Source organism: Corvus brachyrhynchos, unplaced genomic scaffold (assembly GCF_000691975.1).
Source record: "Corvus brachyrhynchos isolate BGI_N302 unplaced genomic scaffold, ASM69197v1 scaffold398, whole genome shotgun sequence".
NCBI classification, from domain to species: domain Eukaryota; kingdom Metazoa; phylum Chordata; class Aves; order Passeriformes; family Corvidae; genus Corvus; species Corvus brachyrhynchos.
Window position 1 is genome coordinate 1,340,587 of NW_008239780.1, and position 20,143 is coordinate 1,360,729.

The following is a 20,143-nucleotide window of genomic DNA, read 5'->3' on the forward strand; positions in this document are numbered from 1 at the left end:
ATATTATGTGTTTGGCTAAGATAGCAGAGAAGTAGACTTGATGACCCAAGAGGTCTATGCAGTCCTATCTGTCTAAGCCTGTTTTTCATGACCAAGTATTTCATAGCACTTTTAAGTACTTCCTTTCCTTCATGTATTTTTTAGATAAATATTTTATAGCATACTGCAGGGATTGCTAGCTGGACTGATTTAGGGAAGGCACAAAGCAGTGGTGTCCAAAATATGCTGAATACTCTCCAAATAAAACAAGACAAGTGTGCAGTGTCCTACAGGGCAGTGCTTGGGTGCTTAAAGAAATCACCATTTTCTGTGGAAGGTAATGGGGACATAATCTCAACAGGAGCAGCACCCCTTTGAGTCTCAGTTCTCTCTCATTTCCCTATGCTCCCAAGCCTGTTGCCCTATTTTGCAGCTTGCCTTCTCAGCCCCACCGCACAGATGCAGCAGTGTGAAATAGGATGGCAAACAGTGCTTTAGATCCACAAGATTAAATGGATGAAATCCGGAGCAGTCAGTATGAGTCTGACTGGATGCCAAACTGCAGTGGAGCTGGCTTGTTTGGGGGCATTACTCCAGCCTCACTAGGGTGGTACAGAGCTGTGTTATCATGTCATGGTTTCCCTTCTCTCAGCCCACGAAGCCCCTATTTCCTTTGGTTTGGTTTGGTTTATCCTGCTTGGTGTTGTTAGGGCCCAGTTTTTACAGTTATTAGAAATGCCTCTGACCGAATTAAGGGCAAATGAGACCATATGCCAAAATCAATAGTATGGATTTTATTTAATAGTAAATATGAGAGACAGAGAGAGAGAAAAAGGAAGATAAAGAAATAGAAAAGAGGTGGGGGGACAGAAAGAGAGTGACAGAGGCAGAATAAAGAAGTATCACCACTCTGTGGATCCCAACAATGCTTCGTTGATCTTCTCCAGCTGGTCTTCTTGGTGGTCAGGGTCCCCCCAAAAGCACAGAATCCAATGGATTAATATACATTCAGGCCAGGTGGGAATGCCCAGGTACCTCCCCCCAGGGAGGGGGCAGTTTGACACAGTCTCTCGCACCAGACTCTGGGTCTGTTGCACCACTTTGCACCACTTTGTGCCATGCTGTGGTGCAAGGCCTCAGGAATGGGTCTGGGGAGCACTTCGGGGGATCTTTGGTGGATTATGGCACCCTCTCAGCAGGCTGCCTATGTGAATGTCCCATGGATGTGGCCTGTGGGGTTGGGGGTTTCACAGCTGGGCTGGTTTATGAAAGGGAGGGTGCGTGTTCCGTGCCTCTGACCAGAGGTTACACCCGAAACCTCCTCCCCCCAAAGCCTCATTTCAGGGGTGAGTCTGTGCAAATCTGGCCTCTTTAGGCTGTGGTCTTCCCCACCCCAAAACCAGCCAGAGATGATTCTCAGCACAGCTGCTGGGTTTAGCTTTCTTGTGGATGCATTCTTCTCCCTCAGCCTGAGTTGATTGAACAGTAGTATCCCCTTTATCTCATCTAGGCAGCTTAACTCACAGTCCAACGTTCCAGTCAGGCATCTTCATGGAGGGGTGGGCTACTGTGGTTGTAGCTTCTCTATACAGTTTTTGCTATAATGGGCAAAACTCCTTCATAACAATGTTTAAGGCATGAACCATTTCAGTCCCTGACAGGTGCCTCAGTGTTACTGTCCCTTGTTCTCAAGCACAGCATTTCCATGACTTTTTAAAAGCTGCAATTCCCCTAGTCAGTGGGGCCATAAAGGGATTTTAATCCCTTTATGTATGGAAGCCTGGGGCTGAGGTTCAGTAGCTGGAGTTTTATAGATTTCTTAACCAGACTAGCAAAATTGGGTGTTTACAGCTGTTTTACAGTAATAGATGCTTCTTCATCTAAGTGCTAGAGAATGCAGGTTGGCTGGGTAATGTGGTGACGCTCTGATTAGAAGAGGATTTCACAGTGAAAAGTTTTATGATTTTCTTTAGTTGAAATCTGATGAGTTGGACAATGAGATCTGCAGAATTGAATGATTCTGGCTAGTTTTCCTCTCCAGGTAATTACACACATACGTTTTCTGAAATCAGCTATTAATATGGAGAATAGGTTAAGAAATGGGAAAGTTGGATGAAATTCCCAAGAGCACAGGTAGTTTGGAAAATGAGGAGAAATAGGCAGCAGCTTTACAGCTTGTTGCCATCCACATTAATCAGATTTGCAGTAGGCAGCAGCTACTTTATGTGCAAATACTTTAACAACTGGTTTAAAAAACCAAGCAGGATGTCTGAGTCCCCAGGTTCATGTAAAGGGGGTAATGAATACCTGCATAATGAGATAGAAAGGCCATAAACTTGGTGGTGGGAGTTTTCAGTCTCTCCTCAGCTGAGGTTTCTGCAGCTTTCTCAGCCTCAGTGCCAGGCAGGGAGGCAGCCATTTGCCAGGGTCTCCCTGTGGGGAAAGAGGCTCTCAGTGCCTCCAAACGCTGCAGCTTTGCCATCAGTGACTTTGTGCAGTGCCCCATGCATGAGCTACCCTGTGACTCTTGGATCAGAAATGCCCATCCCTCAAAAGGAAAAACTAAAGCTAGTTTGAAAAAATGAAGATCAAAACATAAAGACATGCACTGTGAAATGATTGAGAGAAAACACTTTGACTGATTGATTGAAACTTAAAAAGAGCAGCCATTATTTTGGGTGGTTTTTAATTTAATTTTTGTTCCTGAACTGTGTGTATCTTGAGAGATATTTTTTCACCTATCCTTAACTCAACAAGACACAGCATCTGTGAGCACCTGGATGAGATGATTTCATTCTGCCCTGTCCTGCTAGTAAACTCAATTTAAAAGGAATCAACCATAACTGTGGTGTGGGAACATGGCTCTTTGAGGGAGAGTGGCAGCCTTATGCCAGGGATGAATTTAGCCCTGAGTTTGCTGCAGCCCCATGGAGCCGACCTGGTGGCCATAACTGCAGGAAAACATGCTCAGTTTTTCCATGGGTGGAAATATCTGTGGGGTGGAAGTATCTGTGGGGGTATAAAGCACATTGACAGCTTGTTTGCAAACAGACTCGCACGTGCATGTGGGAGCATTCAATTGACAAGTGTACTGAGGAAATATCTTCAGCCACAACAGGTGAAGAGAAATGGCTCTTTCAGACATGGCTCTGGATTTTGGATGCCAGCTCATGCCCCACATGAAGGCAGCATTGGCACTGATGGCATCTGGGAAAATGTGAGGGATCTCCCTGCATGTGCCAAGGTTGTTGCCTGCCTCCAAGTGGGACTAATGACCACTCCGGCATTAACAGTGATTAAACAGCAACAAAGGCTTTGAAAACAACCCCTCATGAGGTGAATTAGCTGGGTCCAGTGTCTGTGAGCACTGGAGCAGCCGCTGCGGAGCGGTGGCTGTGCTTGCACCTGAAGCCTGAGGTGAGTAGTCTGGTGGGACAGTGACAATGAGGTCAGATGATTTCCTCTAGTCTCCTTGGGGATTTTAAAAACAAGAGGTTAAAAATTAATCCCTGCTTGGGATAATAATCCCCTTGGGTTAACACCAGAAGAGAGAACTGCCTGGCACAGCCGCTGACAGCAGTGCCCTGGTCCTGCCCTCCCTGTGCCAGCCAGGGCAGCCATTGGCCCCCTGGCCATTGTGTGCCTCATCAGTCCCATCCCTGCTGAGCAGGAGCCACATGGCTGAGGGTGGATGTGAAACGACACCTCTGCAGGAGAGCTGTGATGGTGTGAGTATGGTATGGCCTACGTAAAAGGAAAACAGAAAGGGGCAAAGGAAAAAAAACCCACAAAAATTCTGTGTTCGTTCCTCACTCTTCCCTCAGTGCTGTCTCACCCTGTGCAGAGGCTTCAGAGGTGTGAACACATCCTGTTTACATCTGCCACCAAGACGGGGAGGCTGAGGGGAGCACACGGCTGAGGCACTGTTGGAGGAAACGCCAAGTACAGGGAGAGCAGCTGCGGCGGGAGACGGCCCCGGCATGGACACAGTGCCTGTCTACCACGGGGCCATCACCCGCGAGGCCGGCGAGAGGCTGGCGCTGGGAGCGGGGGCGGGGGGGGGGGGACCTGAGTATGGGAGCCGAGGGCAGGGGCCTGGGAGGGGCTGCTCAGCTGGCAGCTGATTTCCAGCATTTCCTTCCACAATATGGGGTGCCCCCACAACAAAATATGTTCTGATGTTACCATCGGCTTACATGAGTGAGACTTTTGGCTCCTTCACCTTTACTTAAGGCAGAGGAGTGCAATAAGTGGTGTGGGGTCCTTTGCAAAGCAAAGAGGAGCAGGTTCTGCCTGGCAGAGCCCACACTTCCTACCGGCAAAAAACCGTAAGGAGAAAGCAGGCAGGAACATGTGAAAGACAAGCAAGGTGCCATGGAGAAATGCCAGGCAACTTAGCTCAGGATGGTGTGTATGGCCTCTTTGTGCTGGATAATCCTCTTGCTTTCTGCCTGTGCTCTTCTGCTTCTCTAGTGTGCCCATGGGTGTGCTCAGCTGCATCCCCAGTGTCCCTGTCATTGGGAAAGGTAACATGGAGTGCTGCCATCCAGCATGTGCCTTTGTTCAGGATGCTCTCAGTCCCACAAGCTTGTGGCCTGTCTCACAAGCCACGAGGCTTGGAGCAAACTACCTGTAACGCACATGAAATACTGATGGTAAAGAACTAGGTGGTAATATTTCATCAGATAGGGTGAAAAGGGAGAGATCTGATGGGATAGTCCGTCAGAGAGAGGGTAAAGGTTACCCTGGGACTTTATTTTAATGAGGAAATTTAATTACCCTACTGTTGGCAAAGTTCTTGGAGGTCCTGGTGACACTATACCGTTGCATCAGAAAAACAAAGATGTGTCTATCGAGACACTTATGCCTTACTTCAGTAGGAGAAGGAATGCAAGAGAAAACCCCTTTAGGTCCATCATGAAATCAGCTAACAGGGAACTCAGGTACCTGGCAAAATCCCAAGAGAAAGAAGGGTCCTAAGTCAGGTTTTACCCAAATCCCTTGAATACATTTCTGACAATATGTAATTAAGCCCCGAGTGAGCATAATTATCTTCCTGTTATAGACCAGTAAATGGAGACGTGCAAGGAGGTTATAGGCAATCCGAAATTACACAATCCTCTTCTCAGGGAAAATCTTTGTGGCAGTATTTTTTCTTCTCTCGTGAAATCAGGTGAACCGAGATAGGTGCTCCTGCTAACAAATACCTTAACAGCAAGCTGAAAAAAGGGAAATAAGAAGCATCTTGAGTTAAATGATAATGGAATAGACATACCAAGAGGTAAGGAGTGCTATGATTCCTGTGATGGGAATAGGCAATAAAAGCAGAATCTCTTCTAAATAACTATCAGAGGAAATGGGGATATATCACCCTTAGAAGTCATTCAGTGCGAGTGAAACACTAAGGCATTAGAGAAAGGGTCATAAAGAGTGTTACAATGCTGAATAAGATAGAGAATATCAGAATTAGCCCACCATCAGTCTAAATCAGTATGTAGGTATGTAACAAGGTCTTTCGGTTGTACAGAATCAGTTAGGATTTTTTGTATATTAGTAGTAATTTATGCCCTTCAAAAGAAATTTCATGAATGAAATAAAATACGGAAAATGAAAATAGGAAGAAATGAAAGCATTTCTAACTGTGAAGCTCCACAATCTTTGGAGGAAAAGATACTTCAGTAAGAAACAGAACGCTACTGAATTGCTTCCAGGAATTATGGGCCATTCGTGTCTTCATGGTATGTTGCATTTAAACATATATATGCCAAACAAAAGGGTAAAAAAAAAAAAAAAAATTAATGGTGAAAGTTAAGCAGGCTTTTTACAGAACACAAATCCTTAATAGTTATTCTATAAAGGAAATTTGCAACAGCATCTTGGATAAATCCAGATACAATTTAAATGAAAAATGTTACGATGCGTATGAACTGATACAGAAAAAAAGACAGCTGAAGAATGATAGAATTAAGCCTTGGTTCCAACACTTCTTAATATTCAGTTCAAATAATTACGTAAGAAGTAGCAGATATGGTAAACAGCATATCACACAATAACTATGGAGACAGTTTTCATAAAGATACCAGGAAAGGATCCCACACTGAGATAGCAATGACAGTTTGAAGAAATGTGGGCTATAAACTAGAGAAGTGCTTTGACAGGCAAAGTTTGCAAAAGCAGAGCACTTTAGTGGAGAGACTGGAGGAGAAGGAAAGGAAGGCATGAGAGAAAGCCAATGGACATAACGTGTCCGAATTCGAGTCTGGACATCATGGGCAGAGATGGAACAAGGTAAAAAACATGCATGTGCAGGGGAGCTCTGGTAAAAACTGAGGGAAATGTGCAGTTGCTGTATTCATTCTGTAAGAAAAAGAAAAATAAAGAAAAAATAAGTACTTATCTACTTTTTAAAATACTTCATTCTAAATAAATACATAATGGAAATTATTAGGAATAACAAAGCAATTTACATTTTGGTTTAGAATCCATTCTGATGATCACTATAGGAATATCTAGACATATGAAGATCAGACAAAAGATGAATTTACTGGAAGTAATGAAGTGATTTTGAAGCATGGGAAATAAGGCTGATCAGCCATTAGATATATTGCAATAAGTATCTGAGCTAAACAAAACATTTTGCATGTTCCTAATGACAATTTCTAATGGAAGTGTATCTGTTTTATTCTGCTAATAGTGTTTCTATTGCCCTTAGAAAACAAAAAGAGAAAAATAGTCTAGTTTTTCAAAATCAAGATGTGTTTAGTCTGTCTTCTTTCCCCTCTCCCTCCACTTCCCTGGAGAAGTAAAACAAACCAAAACAAATATAAAGCCCTGCAGCTTCCCAGGTCTAACCCTTCTTAGGGTTCCTTTTTCCATCACAGGGGAATTATAAGGCACAGTTCTGACACAGATAAAAGAAATATTTATCAGAAGAGCAATTAAGCATATATTTGGATGACAATGGTATCATCTGCTTGAACTCACATTGGTAGCTGCTCTGCAACTCCAGCTCCAGGTACAGTAATTGTCAGGCCCTGTGATTTCACTGCATTGCTTATGCTCAAATAAAGTCTCCTTTTCCCAAGAAAATGCATAAATTTGTAATGCCACAATCACCACCACACCCTCGCCCTGAAGCACCTCCAAAAAGCCCTGACATATTTTAGCAGGCTTTGAGCCTCTTAAGGCATACAATAAGGACTGCAGTGTTCATGGTCAGGCTCATTCACCTTTTGCTTTTCCAATTAAAAAGTGGAGCCCTGACCTTTAAAAAGGAGAAGAGTCAAGACTTCATGAATCCCTTGTGACTGACGCTGATTTTACAGGGCAAGCATAAAAGAGACAGGTAGTAGCATAAAACCTGACCTATAGAGGTGGGTAACTGCAGCAGGCAGGGCCCTGTTGGAGCATTCATCTAGAAAACTCTGCTTTCTCTCTTCTTTGTTTCTCCTGCGCTACTGATTTATCTCCCCTGAATGCTGCTTTCCACTTTCTGAAGATGGGGTGTGCACATGGTGTGCCTGAAAGCCTTCAAAGAGACAATGAACATTTTCTTGGTATGACTGCGGCAAAGCACAAAGGACTCACTTTCAAAAAGATTTTAAGACCACAATTAAACTATGCATGGAAGAGTAGGAAGGTTTTGATTTTCAATTGTGTGCTCCAGGGCTCTTGCAAACAGAGGTGCTGCTTTCGGAATTTGGCAAAGATTTTAATACCAGATGCTCCCAGATCTTCCTTGTATGAATATCATTATTGAATTGATAATATATACTTTAAGGATGTTGTGAATATGTCAAAAGAGGTACACAATCTTTTCCCGGAAATTTTTGGACTTGCATTGAAAAGCAAGATTTTTGCTGTTCCTGAAAACTGGACTAGAAGAAATGTATATACTTTATAAAACATACACGTTTTACCCATAAACAAGTTAGACACTACACACAGTACACCAGGGTTTTAATATCAAATCTGATTGTTCCAGGGAGCTTTCTTTACTGGTCTGGTTTCCTCTTTGCTCAATGCCCCGTTTGACATTTTTAGCACCCTCAGAAATCCTCTGTGCTCACAGCTCCTAATGAAGTCAATGGGGGACACGGGACACACTAATGGTGACTACTCTGAGGGGCAGCCTCTTAAACCCTGCCTGAAAAATGTATAAATAAGATGCCTGAGAGTACCAAAAGCCCCATGTTCCTTCACAGATATATGAGCACACATGCAGAAACAAGCAGCTCATGCCTGAATTGGCAAAGATAAAGCATTTGTAGTTTGGGTTTTAAAATTCATATACTTGAAAATACTGAGAATGTTAGTAGTTGTTTCAGAGCTTTAAGTAAGACAAACATGACGTGCTTGTCAAAGTGTATGTTCAGATGATTTGTTTGAAACCAGCTGCTTGTGTACTCTGCTGCATTCAATTTGTGGAGAATAATCAAAGCTGGAATTGAAAGCTGTTTAGAGCTCTTGAAGCAACAGTAATGGCAACAGGGATAGGCTGCAGTCCTATCAGATTTTACGTGTGCTATTTTTTCTGTCACTGTAACCACGGTGCACAAGTTCAAGGCAACGTGCTGAAACTTTCTGATGCGGCAGATACATCAGCTGTACAGCATGAAGGTGTAATACAGGATCACAAGCCAGCTTCAGCTTAGCATGTCCTTTCTTTCCTATGAAATATTTTTGATAGAAATGGCAGAATAATTGCATTTTTTGTAACATTGCACACAATAGTCATTATCAGTTAAAATGTAATTTTGAACAATAGAACCCTCAATTCAACGTTGCTGTTGTAAATATCACACACAGTTTTCAGCTTTGAAAAAAGTCTTCTATAGCACAATGGTAAATTTTACTGAGGTGAGTATTTCAGGTGCCTGATAACCAGAGTGAGTGTTGTCTTTGCAGAGCATAACTTGGCTAATGACCATCACATACTCTAATGGCTTTTCTTGGAAGGGTAGACAGCCTGAATCATGGAATCGATGAAGCTTAGTGGAAGGTTAAGTTATTGGTCTGTCACAAAGTAATATCCATCTGCTTAGCATCTCAGATTTGAATAAATTCTTACTTTATTTCTGAATTTGAAGAAATTCCTCTTTGACTTATTGCTTTTGTCTGGAATCTCCTTGTACCAGACTGACACAAACCCTGCTCAGAAAGGCTACACACTTGCTCTTTAGGTAAATCAGCAGCATTTCTTCAGATGGTTAGGAGTGTTGAAGTGGTGAAGATACCGACAATCTTCCACAGAAATCTCTGCATAAATTCAGAGCCATTTCACAAGATTTAACTTTCTCTTTTAAGGTTTTGTTAATTTCAGAAGAGAAAAACAAGATAATGTGTTTTCTTTATAGTGCTACTGCATTACAGCAAGTTAATATGTGTTACTGATGCTGTATTGAGGGTAAATTTTTCCCACAAGAAGTGTTGATATAGGACTCAGTGACAGAAATCAGTGACATAAATGCTAACTCAAGAGCTGCTGTGAGTCAGGCTACAGTCACTCTGTTGGGCTTTTCAGATGTTGTAAACACCAGTTTAACCTATTTTATTCACTCTTGCAGACATAGAGCTTTATCTTGCACATCATCTCAATGTGAACACTACTTCTTCAGCTTGAGTTAGCTGATGGGTAGTAATTTCTAAGTTGCTGTACTTTGATTGTATAGGTGGGACCTAAATAAGGAGGGAACCAGGCTGTTTGTCAATCAGAAAATACAAATTCCAGGAGAGAGTGAGGAGAAGATTGAAGGCTCCAAGGCACTGTTGTGTATTCCCCTAAATTCAAGAGTTTTGGCTTTGTGGGAGCCATCTCCCACCTCTGTAGCTCCTGTTGTGCCCATGCCATCATCCACATTTCCTGTGCAGGTTTGCCCACCAGGAAGCTGCCTGAAGTTGGTCCCTCTGGGCATTCAGGAGCTGATCTGCACCTACATCAAACACCTATGATAGTGCAGAAGTGGCTCCAACCTGACCTCCTGTGCTCATCTTCTCCATGCCATTGACCCCCGCTCCAAATGCATGGAGTTCCCCGCAAGCGCCCCGGCAGGGCTCCTCTTCAGAGCAGTGTCGTACTCATCTCCATAGCATTAAGTGGTTTCTAAGCATTGTCTCTGCTTGAGAGATGAAGAGTTTAACTCTGTTTCACGGAAGAGAAAGGTGACTCAGGTCTGCAGTACCCTCTAGCTTTGGGTTCCCAGTGTGAGGGCAATGGGAAGGGATTCTGAGGCTACCAAATGTTTTTCTGCACAACTTGCTGATTTTGCTTGCATTGTTGAGGTCTGTTTCCTTGTTTCATACAGCTTTGGCTTCCAAAACACCCATCTTCTGTTCCTGGCTGTTCCAGCATTTTGTGCTGCTCCCAGTTCAAGCCCTCTCATACTTTACCTCTGTAGATCCCCTTCCTTACTCATGTAGTCTTTCTGTCAGGGCTTTAATTTTCATTGCTGTTTCCTTGCCCACTTGGCATGGTTCCCTTTTCTTTCCATCCACATCCATCCCACCCAGTCCCACACTTCCTGTCCAAGATGCCCCATTACTAAATCAGCTTCTGGTTTTATCTCACTAATCTAGGCCAGGCCACGCACATACATTTGAGATCCTGGACACTGCTTAGCTGAGTGCCCTTGGTACAGCCAGCCCAGACATGGTGATGCTGCAACTGCTGACAACCTTCAGAGAGTGCCTCTCTTGCAGCCTAGGAAGGCACTACTGATTTCAGAGACTGCAAGATATATACCTTCTTTCAAACAAATTTTATGTCTTACTCTGAAAACTGGGCACCTCCTCCTCTGACAATTAGAAGATTATTTTTTTTAACATGGGAAAAGCACTGTTTTGCCTAACATGTTCCCTTTCGCATTCTCCATCCCTAAAATAAGGGTGACACAAACCCCTATGAAATGAAATTTCAGTCTGAGATGCTAAAACTTGGCAAAGTTATTAAGAAACTGACTCTGGGCTGTATAATGTTCAGAACCACTGTTTTTGGGCCACACCATGGTCTGGTTCTTAAACTACATTGTAAAGCGAAATTCCAAGGTAAGGTCAGGTTGTAAATATACCAGGTAAGAAGAGCTGATTGACATAATGCAATGACATCTGAAGAGAAAGATATGTAAGAGGAAGAAATTGATGTAATTTATTGCTGGCACGGCTTTCCCTTGTCTCCCTGTCTTTCTCCCTTTTTATTTGTTCAATTTTGGGCTCAGAAATGGATAGAAAAATTAGTTTAATAAAATTTCCTAATTGAGATGCAAAATATTTGGAAATTATTTTAAAGTATACCATGCAGCTGAAATGTCATGGTTAATTTTAATCTGCAGCATGTGTCTAATGTCCTCAGGCCATTTTAATGGTGCAGAAGATTGTAATTATTCACCTCTTAAAGTAAATGCAGCTTTAACAGGTCTGATCACAGCTGAAAAGGAGGAATGGAGAGGACAGGTAGACAGATGGTGTTTCAGTATGTCATCTGTGAATGATGTCTTGGTAACTCTTTGGGAGGAATTTTCTGGGTATGAAGAAAAAAAGCCTATAACATAAAGTGGACTGGTCCCTGTAATGGCAACTTTTTCTAGGTCTTCCTTCGACAAAGTTTTCCAAGGGAAGGTATTAAAATAGAGACTGTGTTAGTGCAGTTCCCAGCTGGTATAACATATCTTTCCTTATGGAGACAAAAAAAAAAGTGAAATGTCATAAAAATATCTCAGTGGTGACCAAAGCACTCTTTCATAAGTGCTATCTGATATCGTCCTTACAGCAATGGCTCTTTTCTGCTTCCCCCCATCAGCATTTTGGCATTTTTTTGCCTATGAACAAAAATTTATAGAGTTTAATTCATCAAGATGTTAATTCATGATTGCTCTGTCCCTTGAGCTTCACTGACAGGAGAGAGGAGCTGTTGTGAGTGAGGCTATGTCTGTCCCTGGGACAGGTGAAGGGATGGGAGAGTCCTTCACTGAATCTTTACCTGGGTGTCATGAACTGGTCCTCCTCCAAGATGTGATGGTACACCAGTGTCACTGAGAGTGCTCTCTGAGATCACACCATATATAGGAACATTGTGTCGCTCTAGGAGTGTTTTTTCTGCCCTGAAGAGAGTAAAACGTAGAAAATTGAGCTGTCCTCTCATGTTAGCTGGGGAATTCTCATTTCCTGTGACTTAAGCTTCAGTAAATGAACTTTTTCACCTGCTTTTGCCCAGAGTTACACGCTTTACTCTTTGGAAGGTAATGTCCTCTACAATCTCAATTTTAATTTGTGCATTTAATTTTTCTTTTGAGAAAAACACTTTGACCTTCCTTCAGCCCACACTGATCTTAGTTAACGTTAGGTAGATTAAATCATAAAAACTTTTCTCATGGGAGGCTGTAGCAGTGCTGCACATGTAGCAGTAAACTTGGCCAAAAATCATATCACTTGTAAATGGAAGGTAAAAAACTCTTTGAAGTGGTAATGAAGTTAAGTTCCTGCTGTATGACAGAAAGTTTTGATAAGATCATGTTCATTGGGAGAGTACTTATCACAAGAGCTGAAACTTGCTTTCCTTGTGGAAACCAAGGTCCCAATGGAAAGTAGTTTGATGGGAAGACCTGGCTGTTCACCCTCTTAACAAAACACATCCCCCTTCCTTTGTGCATTTCCTTTGAAGAACCAGATGTGGATGTCCAGGTCATCTCCCATCTACACAGTGGCTCGCTTTCCTGGTGGTTTCAGAGCCAATAACAGATGATAATGTTGTGTTTTTCAACTTAAGCACAGTAAAATCGCCTCAGACCTTTCAGTCTTTCCTTCTCTGGGAAAAACATGAACATTTGCCAGGAGAGTGGAGAGCTCTCATTTGTCCCTCATGAGGCTGTGATAACAATGTCATACTCCTCCCATTCTCCACACTGTGCTCAAAGCATCCCTTTTCCCAAATTCTTGTTCCTTTTTCAGAACCTCATGGGCTTTTAATCTGAGCTATCCTTTGTGCTTTCCCCGTGTTCAGCTGAAATATTTTACAGTGTAATTTTTGGAAAAATGCAGGATAGGTGCCTATCTTGTATCTCACCATACTTCAATACTGAATATTACTTTATCTGACCTCTATTTTTCAATTTGTTCTGCTTATCAAACCTTTCTGGCAGAGTGCTGAGAGCCAACAGGCAGTTCAGAGTCAGAACAGCACTGAAGCCCCTCAACCCCTTCAACTCATACAATCTCTTACGTAGAAAAACAATGAAAGAAACAACAAATGGCAGCTTTCCAGACAACTGTGCTATTTGTGTAAAAATCAGATTTTAAAGAGACTGAAGCAGCTGGAATTCTTTTGGGTAAACCAAGAACCAAGCAGGGGTAGTAGAATCATAGAATCATGAAATGTCTTGGGTTGGAAGGGACTTTAAATCTCCTCTAGTTCATCCGGTTCATCTAATCATCTAGTTCCAACTGCCCTGACGTGGGCAGGGATGCCACCCATTAGACCAGGTTACTCATACCCTTGTGCACAGGGTAGTATTGAAAACAGAAGGCAAGATCATGAGTTTTAGACGTATAGATACTGATTCCGGTGGGTTTGAGGCTTTTAAAAAAAATCAGTGCAGAGAAGGTTAAATACCCACTTCAAAGAGATGGAACAATGTAGGAACCCAGACACGGTAAAGTGTCAAAACAAAATGCCAGGAACTGTTTAGTATTTCCCAGTACATTATTGCCTGTAAAATCCTCATTTCAGTAACCATATATTGGCTGGTATTCTACATACTTAGGTACAAGAAAGCTCCTTGTGATTTTTAAGAAAAGATTAATGTGAACTTCATATTATCATGAAAAGCTGATGACACACGCACAGCTCTCAGTCTTTAAGAAAGAACATGATGGTACAGGACTGTCTGAGGGCCCTAAAGGGAGACACTGCTTTCCCTGAACATGAACGTATATAATCTAGTGGCTTAGAGGGATGTGCTTTTAACAGCTGGGCTTGAGCTCTGGCTTCAAACACCACTGACCATGGTGCCATGGCATGGACAGGAAAGCCGTTCCAAATTCTTCCCTCCTCCTGCAGCCATATCAGATTCTTCACATCTCTTCGCGAGGTCCAAATCCCTGATGGACTGCGGCTTGCTGGGGAAAGCAGAGGGGAAAAGCAATGATGGCTGTTTTCCTCCTTAGGTTTCCACGAAGTGAGCATGGCCAGCTGCTTTTCATGTCTGTCTGGTGATGTATAGAAAGTCTGGGGAAAAGGCTCCCTTGGTAGACATGAAGAGGTGGATGATGTTGTGGTGGGATTGTGGGGTAGCATCAGGCACATTCCCATACTCAAGGAGAGGAGGGCAGTGTCTCAGCTGTGCACAGGGAGCTTGTCCCTGCAGCAGCCTGGATGGAAGGGAATGGCTTTGTGTCCTTCACCTCCGTGCCTAATCACAATGGCAGTTGAGTGGTGGGGGCAGAGCTCACAAATCTCCACAGGCATTTTGCTCCCACTTCGTGGGGTTATAGCAGAGTGGCAGCTCTTAAAGACTTCCTGCTTGGGCAAATTATACCAGACACCACTTTGCAAAGGTTGCTGTAATGACTTTTAAACAGGAATTTATCCAGGAGCCATGACACAGAGCATAAATAATTGCAATCATACAATATCTGTGTCATTGATGGTTTCTCATATTTCAGAGTAACTGCTATAATGCCATGCATAATTGGAAAGAAATACAGTATATTTCTGCCTTCTTAAGAAAAAGAATTGATGGTCAAATAAGGAATGGTCCCTAAAATCCTGCTGTGTGTTCATGTAAATCTATGTAGTGTGAAATAGAAGCATAGAATCATAGAATACGCCGAGTTAGAAGGGACCCACCAGGATCATTGAGTGCTGGCACTGCTCAGAACAGCCCCAGATTCACACCATGTGCCTGAGAACATTGTCCAAATGCTTCTTGAACTCAATACAATCTTTCTTATCTGATATCATCTAAACTAATGTTGTACCCATGGAGCTGCTATAAATTGATTCTGAGCTAAATTTTTGGATATTAGTGTAGTAATCTACCATGTAAATGGGTTCATGAGAGAAGCAAGAGTGACTTTGGCATGAGTTGTGCCTTGTTATTAGTATATGGCTCCTTATTCCCCAAAGACTCAGATTTTAAAGGAAGGAAGATTCCACAGTCTTACATGCCTCTTTTATCAGTATTTGAAAGTTGGGAACATACGGGCAAAGCAAAGAGTAATTGTTTAACTCCTTTTTTGTGGGTATAGCTTCCCAAATAAATTACAGTTATGACATTGCTTTTATTAACATCTGCATTTGAATGAATCGCAGAACAGTAATGCCACCTGTCAATAATACACCTTCTCTTTTTGCCGGGAAAATGTTTCTGCTGTGTGTCAGTGAAAGGAGGTCACTGAAAAAATTTATAAAAATGCTGAGGAAGGAATGAAAGTAGCACCATTTAACCTAAAATAACTGAATACTGCTAAACTAGATCTGAGTCAGACCAATCCCTCTCATCCCAAAAGAACCCAGTAGGTTTAACGCTGCATCTGGCCAGGGGGGTTTTTAGCTACCTAGAGCCTTTAGAGGTGAATTTATTTTCAAGGAAAAGTTAGCAGAGACTAACTTTTTAATGTGAGAGTCAGCTAACCTTTAGCCAGCTAGAAGTCAGCTGACTGTCACATAACAGTGTAATTCTTTTGAAAACTGTCAGGACAAATGAATAATAAATACCTGTTGATATTTTTTTTTTTCACAGGCATCAGGGTTATGTTTATACCTACAGAGTGTCCCAGACAGAAACTGGATCTTGGAGTGCTGAGGTGTGTACTTTCCTTTCTGAAAGTTTCTACATCCTGTTTGATTATATATTTAATGCAATTTATTCAAATTATTCATGTTTCTGCCTATTCTGATTTTCATTGATGGTAATTGATCTAGAGTGCATCCATCAGTAGCATGTCTTGGTGCCATTTCTGACCATCTAGAACTCATAAATTAATTTTCTGTTTCATTTCAGCTGTTGCATAATGCCATAGTGCATCATTTTGCATCATTTTAAATGGCAAAAATATTGTGGTTGTATAATTTGACAAGCACAATCTGTTTCCTTCTATCCTATGTACCACCAATGTCAGAATACTGAAGAAATAATTTTCAATGTACACTGTTTTAATTCATTAATCCAGATTAATTCATCATTAGTGTGAAATATATATAGGGTAGCCAAAACTTGATACAAAATATATTTTCCCCCATCTGACAAGAAACTGGTAATTTGGGTGCAGGAAAACATTACTTATAATACAGACAACATTTAGGTTGATGGAATTGGGATATTAATCTCTATTTATTTTATAAATTTTTTGTTCTTTGGATGCACTCTGTGTGTTAATTCATAATTAGCTTTCTGTTTGTATGTTAATGGACATTTATTACAAATATTATATAATTTCTAGACAGGCATAATTCCTCGGCCATTAGTATACTAGAAGTGATTCTGGAAGACAAAACTGGTTCTTGGGGTTACCCTCAACAAATCACGGGGTGGAAGTGACTGACATTACTGTGGAGTAGGTAATTATCTGTGTGACCCTTGGGAACAGTGCCCAGTAATTCTTTCTATAACACATCAGGAGCACCCTGTAAGGGTTAGGATTTGTAGTGCCCAGGACAGAAGTTTTTCAGGACAGGGTGAGGATGACGGTGCACCCATCATGCCAAGGTAAGCACTGGCATCTGTGAAAGGATTCCAGGATGCCAGGGACCTCCATCTGTGGAAGGTAATTCCCTGATTGAGGCTGCAGCCTCCTTTAGCCCCAGGTGACATCAGCATCTACAGTGAGGTTTTTCTGGTGTTACATGGACCTGCTACAATGTCTGGCCTGTGACCTCCACTGGCTCTCTGTGTGTGGCTTTTGGGCTTTCCTTGGCTGTATTAAACCTTACTTGAGTTTCACACCATAGGTGTGCTGAAGGCCCAGGCTTCTCTGTACATCCTCTGCAGGAGAAGGTCCCAGTTACAGATCCATTATACCAACCCTTCTCTTAAGGAACAGAAACATTTAAGTAAATGTTGCTAAGACCATGCTGGCCTCAGCTGTTAGACACAGCAGCCTGTCCAACTTATCCCCATGGTATGTGCCTCCAAGGCCAAAAGAGACTCCAGATGCAGCTGGTCCTTTCCTGTTTCTGCTTCCTTCCCTATGGCTGGTTAATCTCTGAGCAAACTCAGATCACACCCATCTTTCAAGGATGATGCAGAGAACTTAAAGCAGTGCTGGTGAAATCCCAGCCAGTGTGAAGACTCCAGCTGGTGCCAGGGAGGCTGGATTTAGCTCACAGCTGCTGGGTGAGAGCAGTGTCCCTTGAGTGGGACTATGCTGGCAGGACCTATGCTTGTCCTCCCTTGACTTTGATGAGGAGGAGTTATTACAAGAATGCCCTGAAGGATTTAACACAAACATTGGATTCTTGATTAAAAGCACACATAGTTTCATTTCATACTGTTTGAAAAGTTGCTAATGTAGAGAGATAGAAAGACTCCCACTTTTAATAAATAGGTAACATTTGGCTACTGTCTTTGTACAAGAGGTAGACAGGAATGCTCAATGAACATATAAGCCAGCATTGAATGCTCCAAGAAGGGTTTGCAAAGAGGCTGTGTCCTTGCTGGAATTCAGTGGTGTGAGGACTCCCTTTCTGCAGTAAGCCCAGGTTGCTCCCTAGGTTTTCTTACTGGTGTTTCTAGGATGGAACTGTCTTACTGATACAGGCTAGGAAGTTACTGCTAAGGAGGTTAAATTACTGGCTGCAATAAGTCAGGGTCAGAAACAGCAAAAGGTCACCTGTAAGTTTGCCTAATTAGTGTGGCAGGTGAGTGTGGGTAATTAGTGTGCGTTTCTCTTGTAGCAATTAAAAAATCTCTTCCAACTTTCTATTGCCACGCTTCTGGAAACTGCTCAATGTAGGAAGACTGAGATGCCCCTGGGAAAGTGGAGAGCAGTGCAGCTCATTGAGTCATCTTGAATTGGCACATAAGGGGGTTCACATCCATGGCTGGCTCCTTCCCTGGGAGCTGTGTGCATTTCTGAGGACAAGGCCTGTGTGCCAGCACAGGCACTGGGCACCCAGCACCCCTTCTCAGCTCTCCCCCTTTGGCTTTGCAGACAGCGCCTGGGGTCCACCGGAGGCTCTTTCGGAAAGTGCAGAACCTCATTCTGGCCTTCCAGAAACCCAACCAAGGCATTGTGACACCCCTGCAGAACCCAGTTGTCAATGATATGAAAGCCAGCTACTGCCCAGGTACCGGTGGGGGGAGGAAACCTTGGCTACAGCTGAGCAGAGCCTCCACAGTGGCAGGGACAGAGATCTCAGACTTACTTGTATATTTGACCTGAACTTGCCAGCAGAGTGACATTGCCAAAAATGTGCCCTAATTTTGCTATCATGTCATTTGAAATGCTGTCACTCAGGTGCTCATTACAGACAGAGCCTGTCAATGTGATAAGAAAATGGATTTTTAATGTGTATTCCTGAGTGCTGTGGCAGCAATGGCTGCCTTCCCTCACCAGCACCCTCGCTCATGGGAGTCTGAGCCTTCTGGACTGTCCATTTTCTTGCAGTGTGCATCTGTTCATATATTTGTGATTATTTCTCTTAGGGAGGAATGAAGGCTATGACTTCCACCTGCAGCCATCATGAGGATGTCTCCACAAGTGTGACATAAACACATCTTCCAGCATCTCCTCTAATCCATGCTTTAAAACAGAATGATTTATATGATAGTAAATACAACTCTGTGAGTTTTCTTGTAACATTTGCAGAAATGTGTATTTCATAGAATTTATTGCTCAAGATGTTGAAATTTAAGTTTCGGAATACTTTGAACTTAGGGTGGGATAATTTTTGGTTTAATTTTGTTTTTTCCTAAGAGAGGATAAAAAACCATGAACTGCTAAATCCTTCATGTCTTTTTTTCCCCCTTGTACTGTCAAGTAAAAAATATTTTTTCCCTTCAAGATTAGCTCTTAATTAATAATTAGTTATTAGTTTTACATTTCTTGCCTTTGGATCTTGCTTTGCTTTGTTCTGGTTGGCATTTATGCAGAGTCGGGCAAGTCTCCTTTTATAACCTTAGGAGAATTGTTTGCATTAAAGTGTCCTTGCCTTGGGTGGGCTGTGTTTGTCATTCATACAGTTCCTAAAGATATCCTCAAGTGACACCCTGAGGATCCCCATTAACTGATTTCCCACCGAACCAGTTGCTCTGCCCTGTAACAAAATCTGTCATTTTTGCAATGACCAAGAGCTTAAATAATGCACAGAGTAACCGAGAACACCCAGTGAAGTGGAAAGCCTTGTTCTTTGCTTTAAGGTGTTCCCTGTACTTGAAACAAGCCATCCTTGCATACAAGTTAAAAAAATAAATTATTTTTGCATGACAGCTTTTCTCTCTTTTCCTATCTGTGTTTCCATGCTGCTGCTGGGCTCCTGGAGGAGAGGTTTGAATCTACAGGACCCATCAGCTGTGCAGGGTTAGCAAGAGGCTGCTGGAGAACTCAGAGTACATGCCTTTTGCACCTGGGGGGGAACAAGTGCAATGACACTGTGCTAATGGATCGGCAGACAGTAGGAAACACTTTTGAACAGACTGGGTGGCCTATGGCCCTCTTGTTTGAGGGGATGGGGCTGTGTTTGAGGAGGTAGGGCTGTGTTGCCCTGCAGTCCACAGTCCAGACTGCCTCTACGTGGGTTTTTGCCAGGTAGGCTTGTGTGAGTTCCTGTGGGCTTTGGGAGGGAACCCAGCTAGGGCCCAGCCTTGTTTGTGTGCAAGGGGGATGCATCTGGTCCAGCTGGCTGGTTTGTGCCACCAATTGTCATGCTGCAACAAACACAAATGGTCCTGACTACTAAAAGAATGCGAGTCTCACATGCTCCCTTCCAAAGCACATGACTAACAGTGATTGCAAATGGACTACAAAAATATGTGTAATTACAAAAAAACAACCCTTTAACATTGTATAGGCACCTTTGTGTTGCTCTGGTTTTGTTTTATGCCTATACTTGTCTCTTCTGCAGATCTTGGAAGGCTGATAGTATTTCCTAAGAGAGAAAGAGGCTTTTCCCAGAAATGCCAGGCTACAGGCTCAGGGAGAACAAAACTAACTGAATTTCACCAGACACAGC

The 20,143-nt window shown here is 42.6% G+C and overlaps 1 protein-coding gene across 1 annotated transcript; it reads left to right on the plus strand.

Annotated features, from left to right (window-relative positions):
• The first annotated feature begins 3,424 nt into the window (after positions 1-3,424).
• SH2D1A (SH2 domain containing 1A) lies at positions 3,425-19,400 on the plus strand. Its single transcript, XM_008640488.2, has 6 exons — positions 3,425-4,051; positions 4,547-4,634; positions 6,167-6,267; positions 15,714-15,777; positions 18,124-18,259; positions 18,618-19,400. Exons 1-6 carry the CDS (start codon positions 3,960-3,962, stop codon positions 18,656-18,658), a joined length of 522 nt encoding a protein of 173 aa, XP_008638710.2. The 5' UTR covers positions 3,425-3,959; the 3' UTR covers positions 18,659-19,400.
• The last annotated feature ends 743 nt before the right edge of the window (positions 19,401-20,143 follow it).

Coding starts and splice junctions, on each gene's coding strand:
- SH2D1A (XM_008640488.2), top strand. CDS start 3,960: ATGGACACAGTGCCTGTCTACCACGGGGCCATCACCCGCGAGGCCGGC. Junction 4,052..4,546: donor GCGGGGGGGGGGGGACCTGA/GTATGGGAGCCG, acceptor GCCTTTGTTCAG/GATGCTCTCAGTCCCACAAG. Junction 15,778..18,123: donor CTGGATCTTGGAGTGCTGAG/GTGTGTACTTTC, acceptor TTGGCTTTGCAG/ACAGCGCCTGGGGTCCACCG.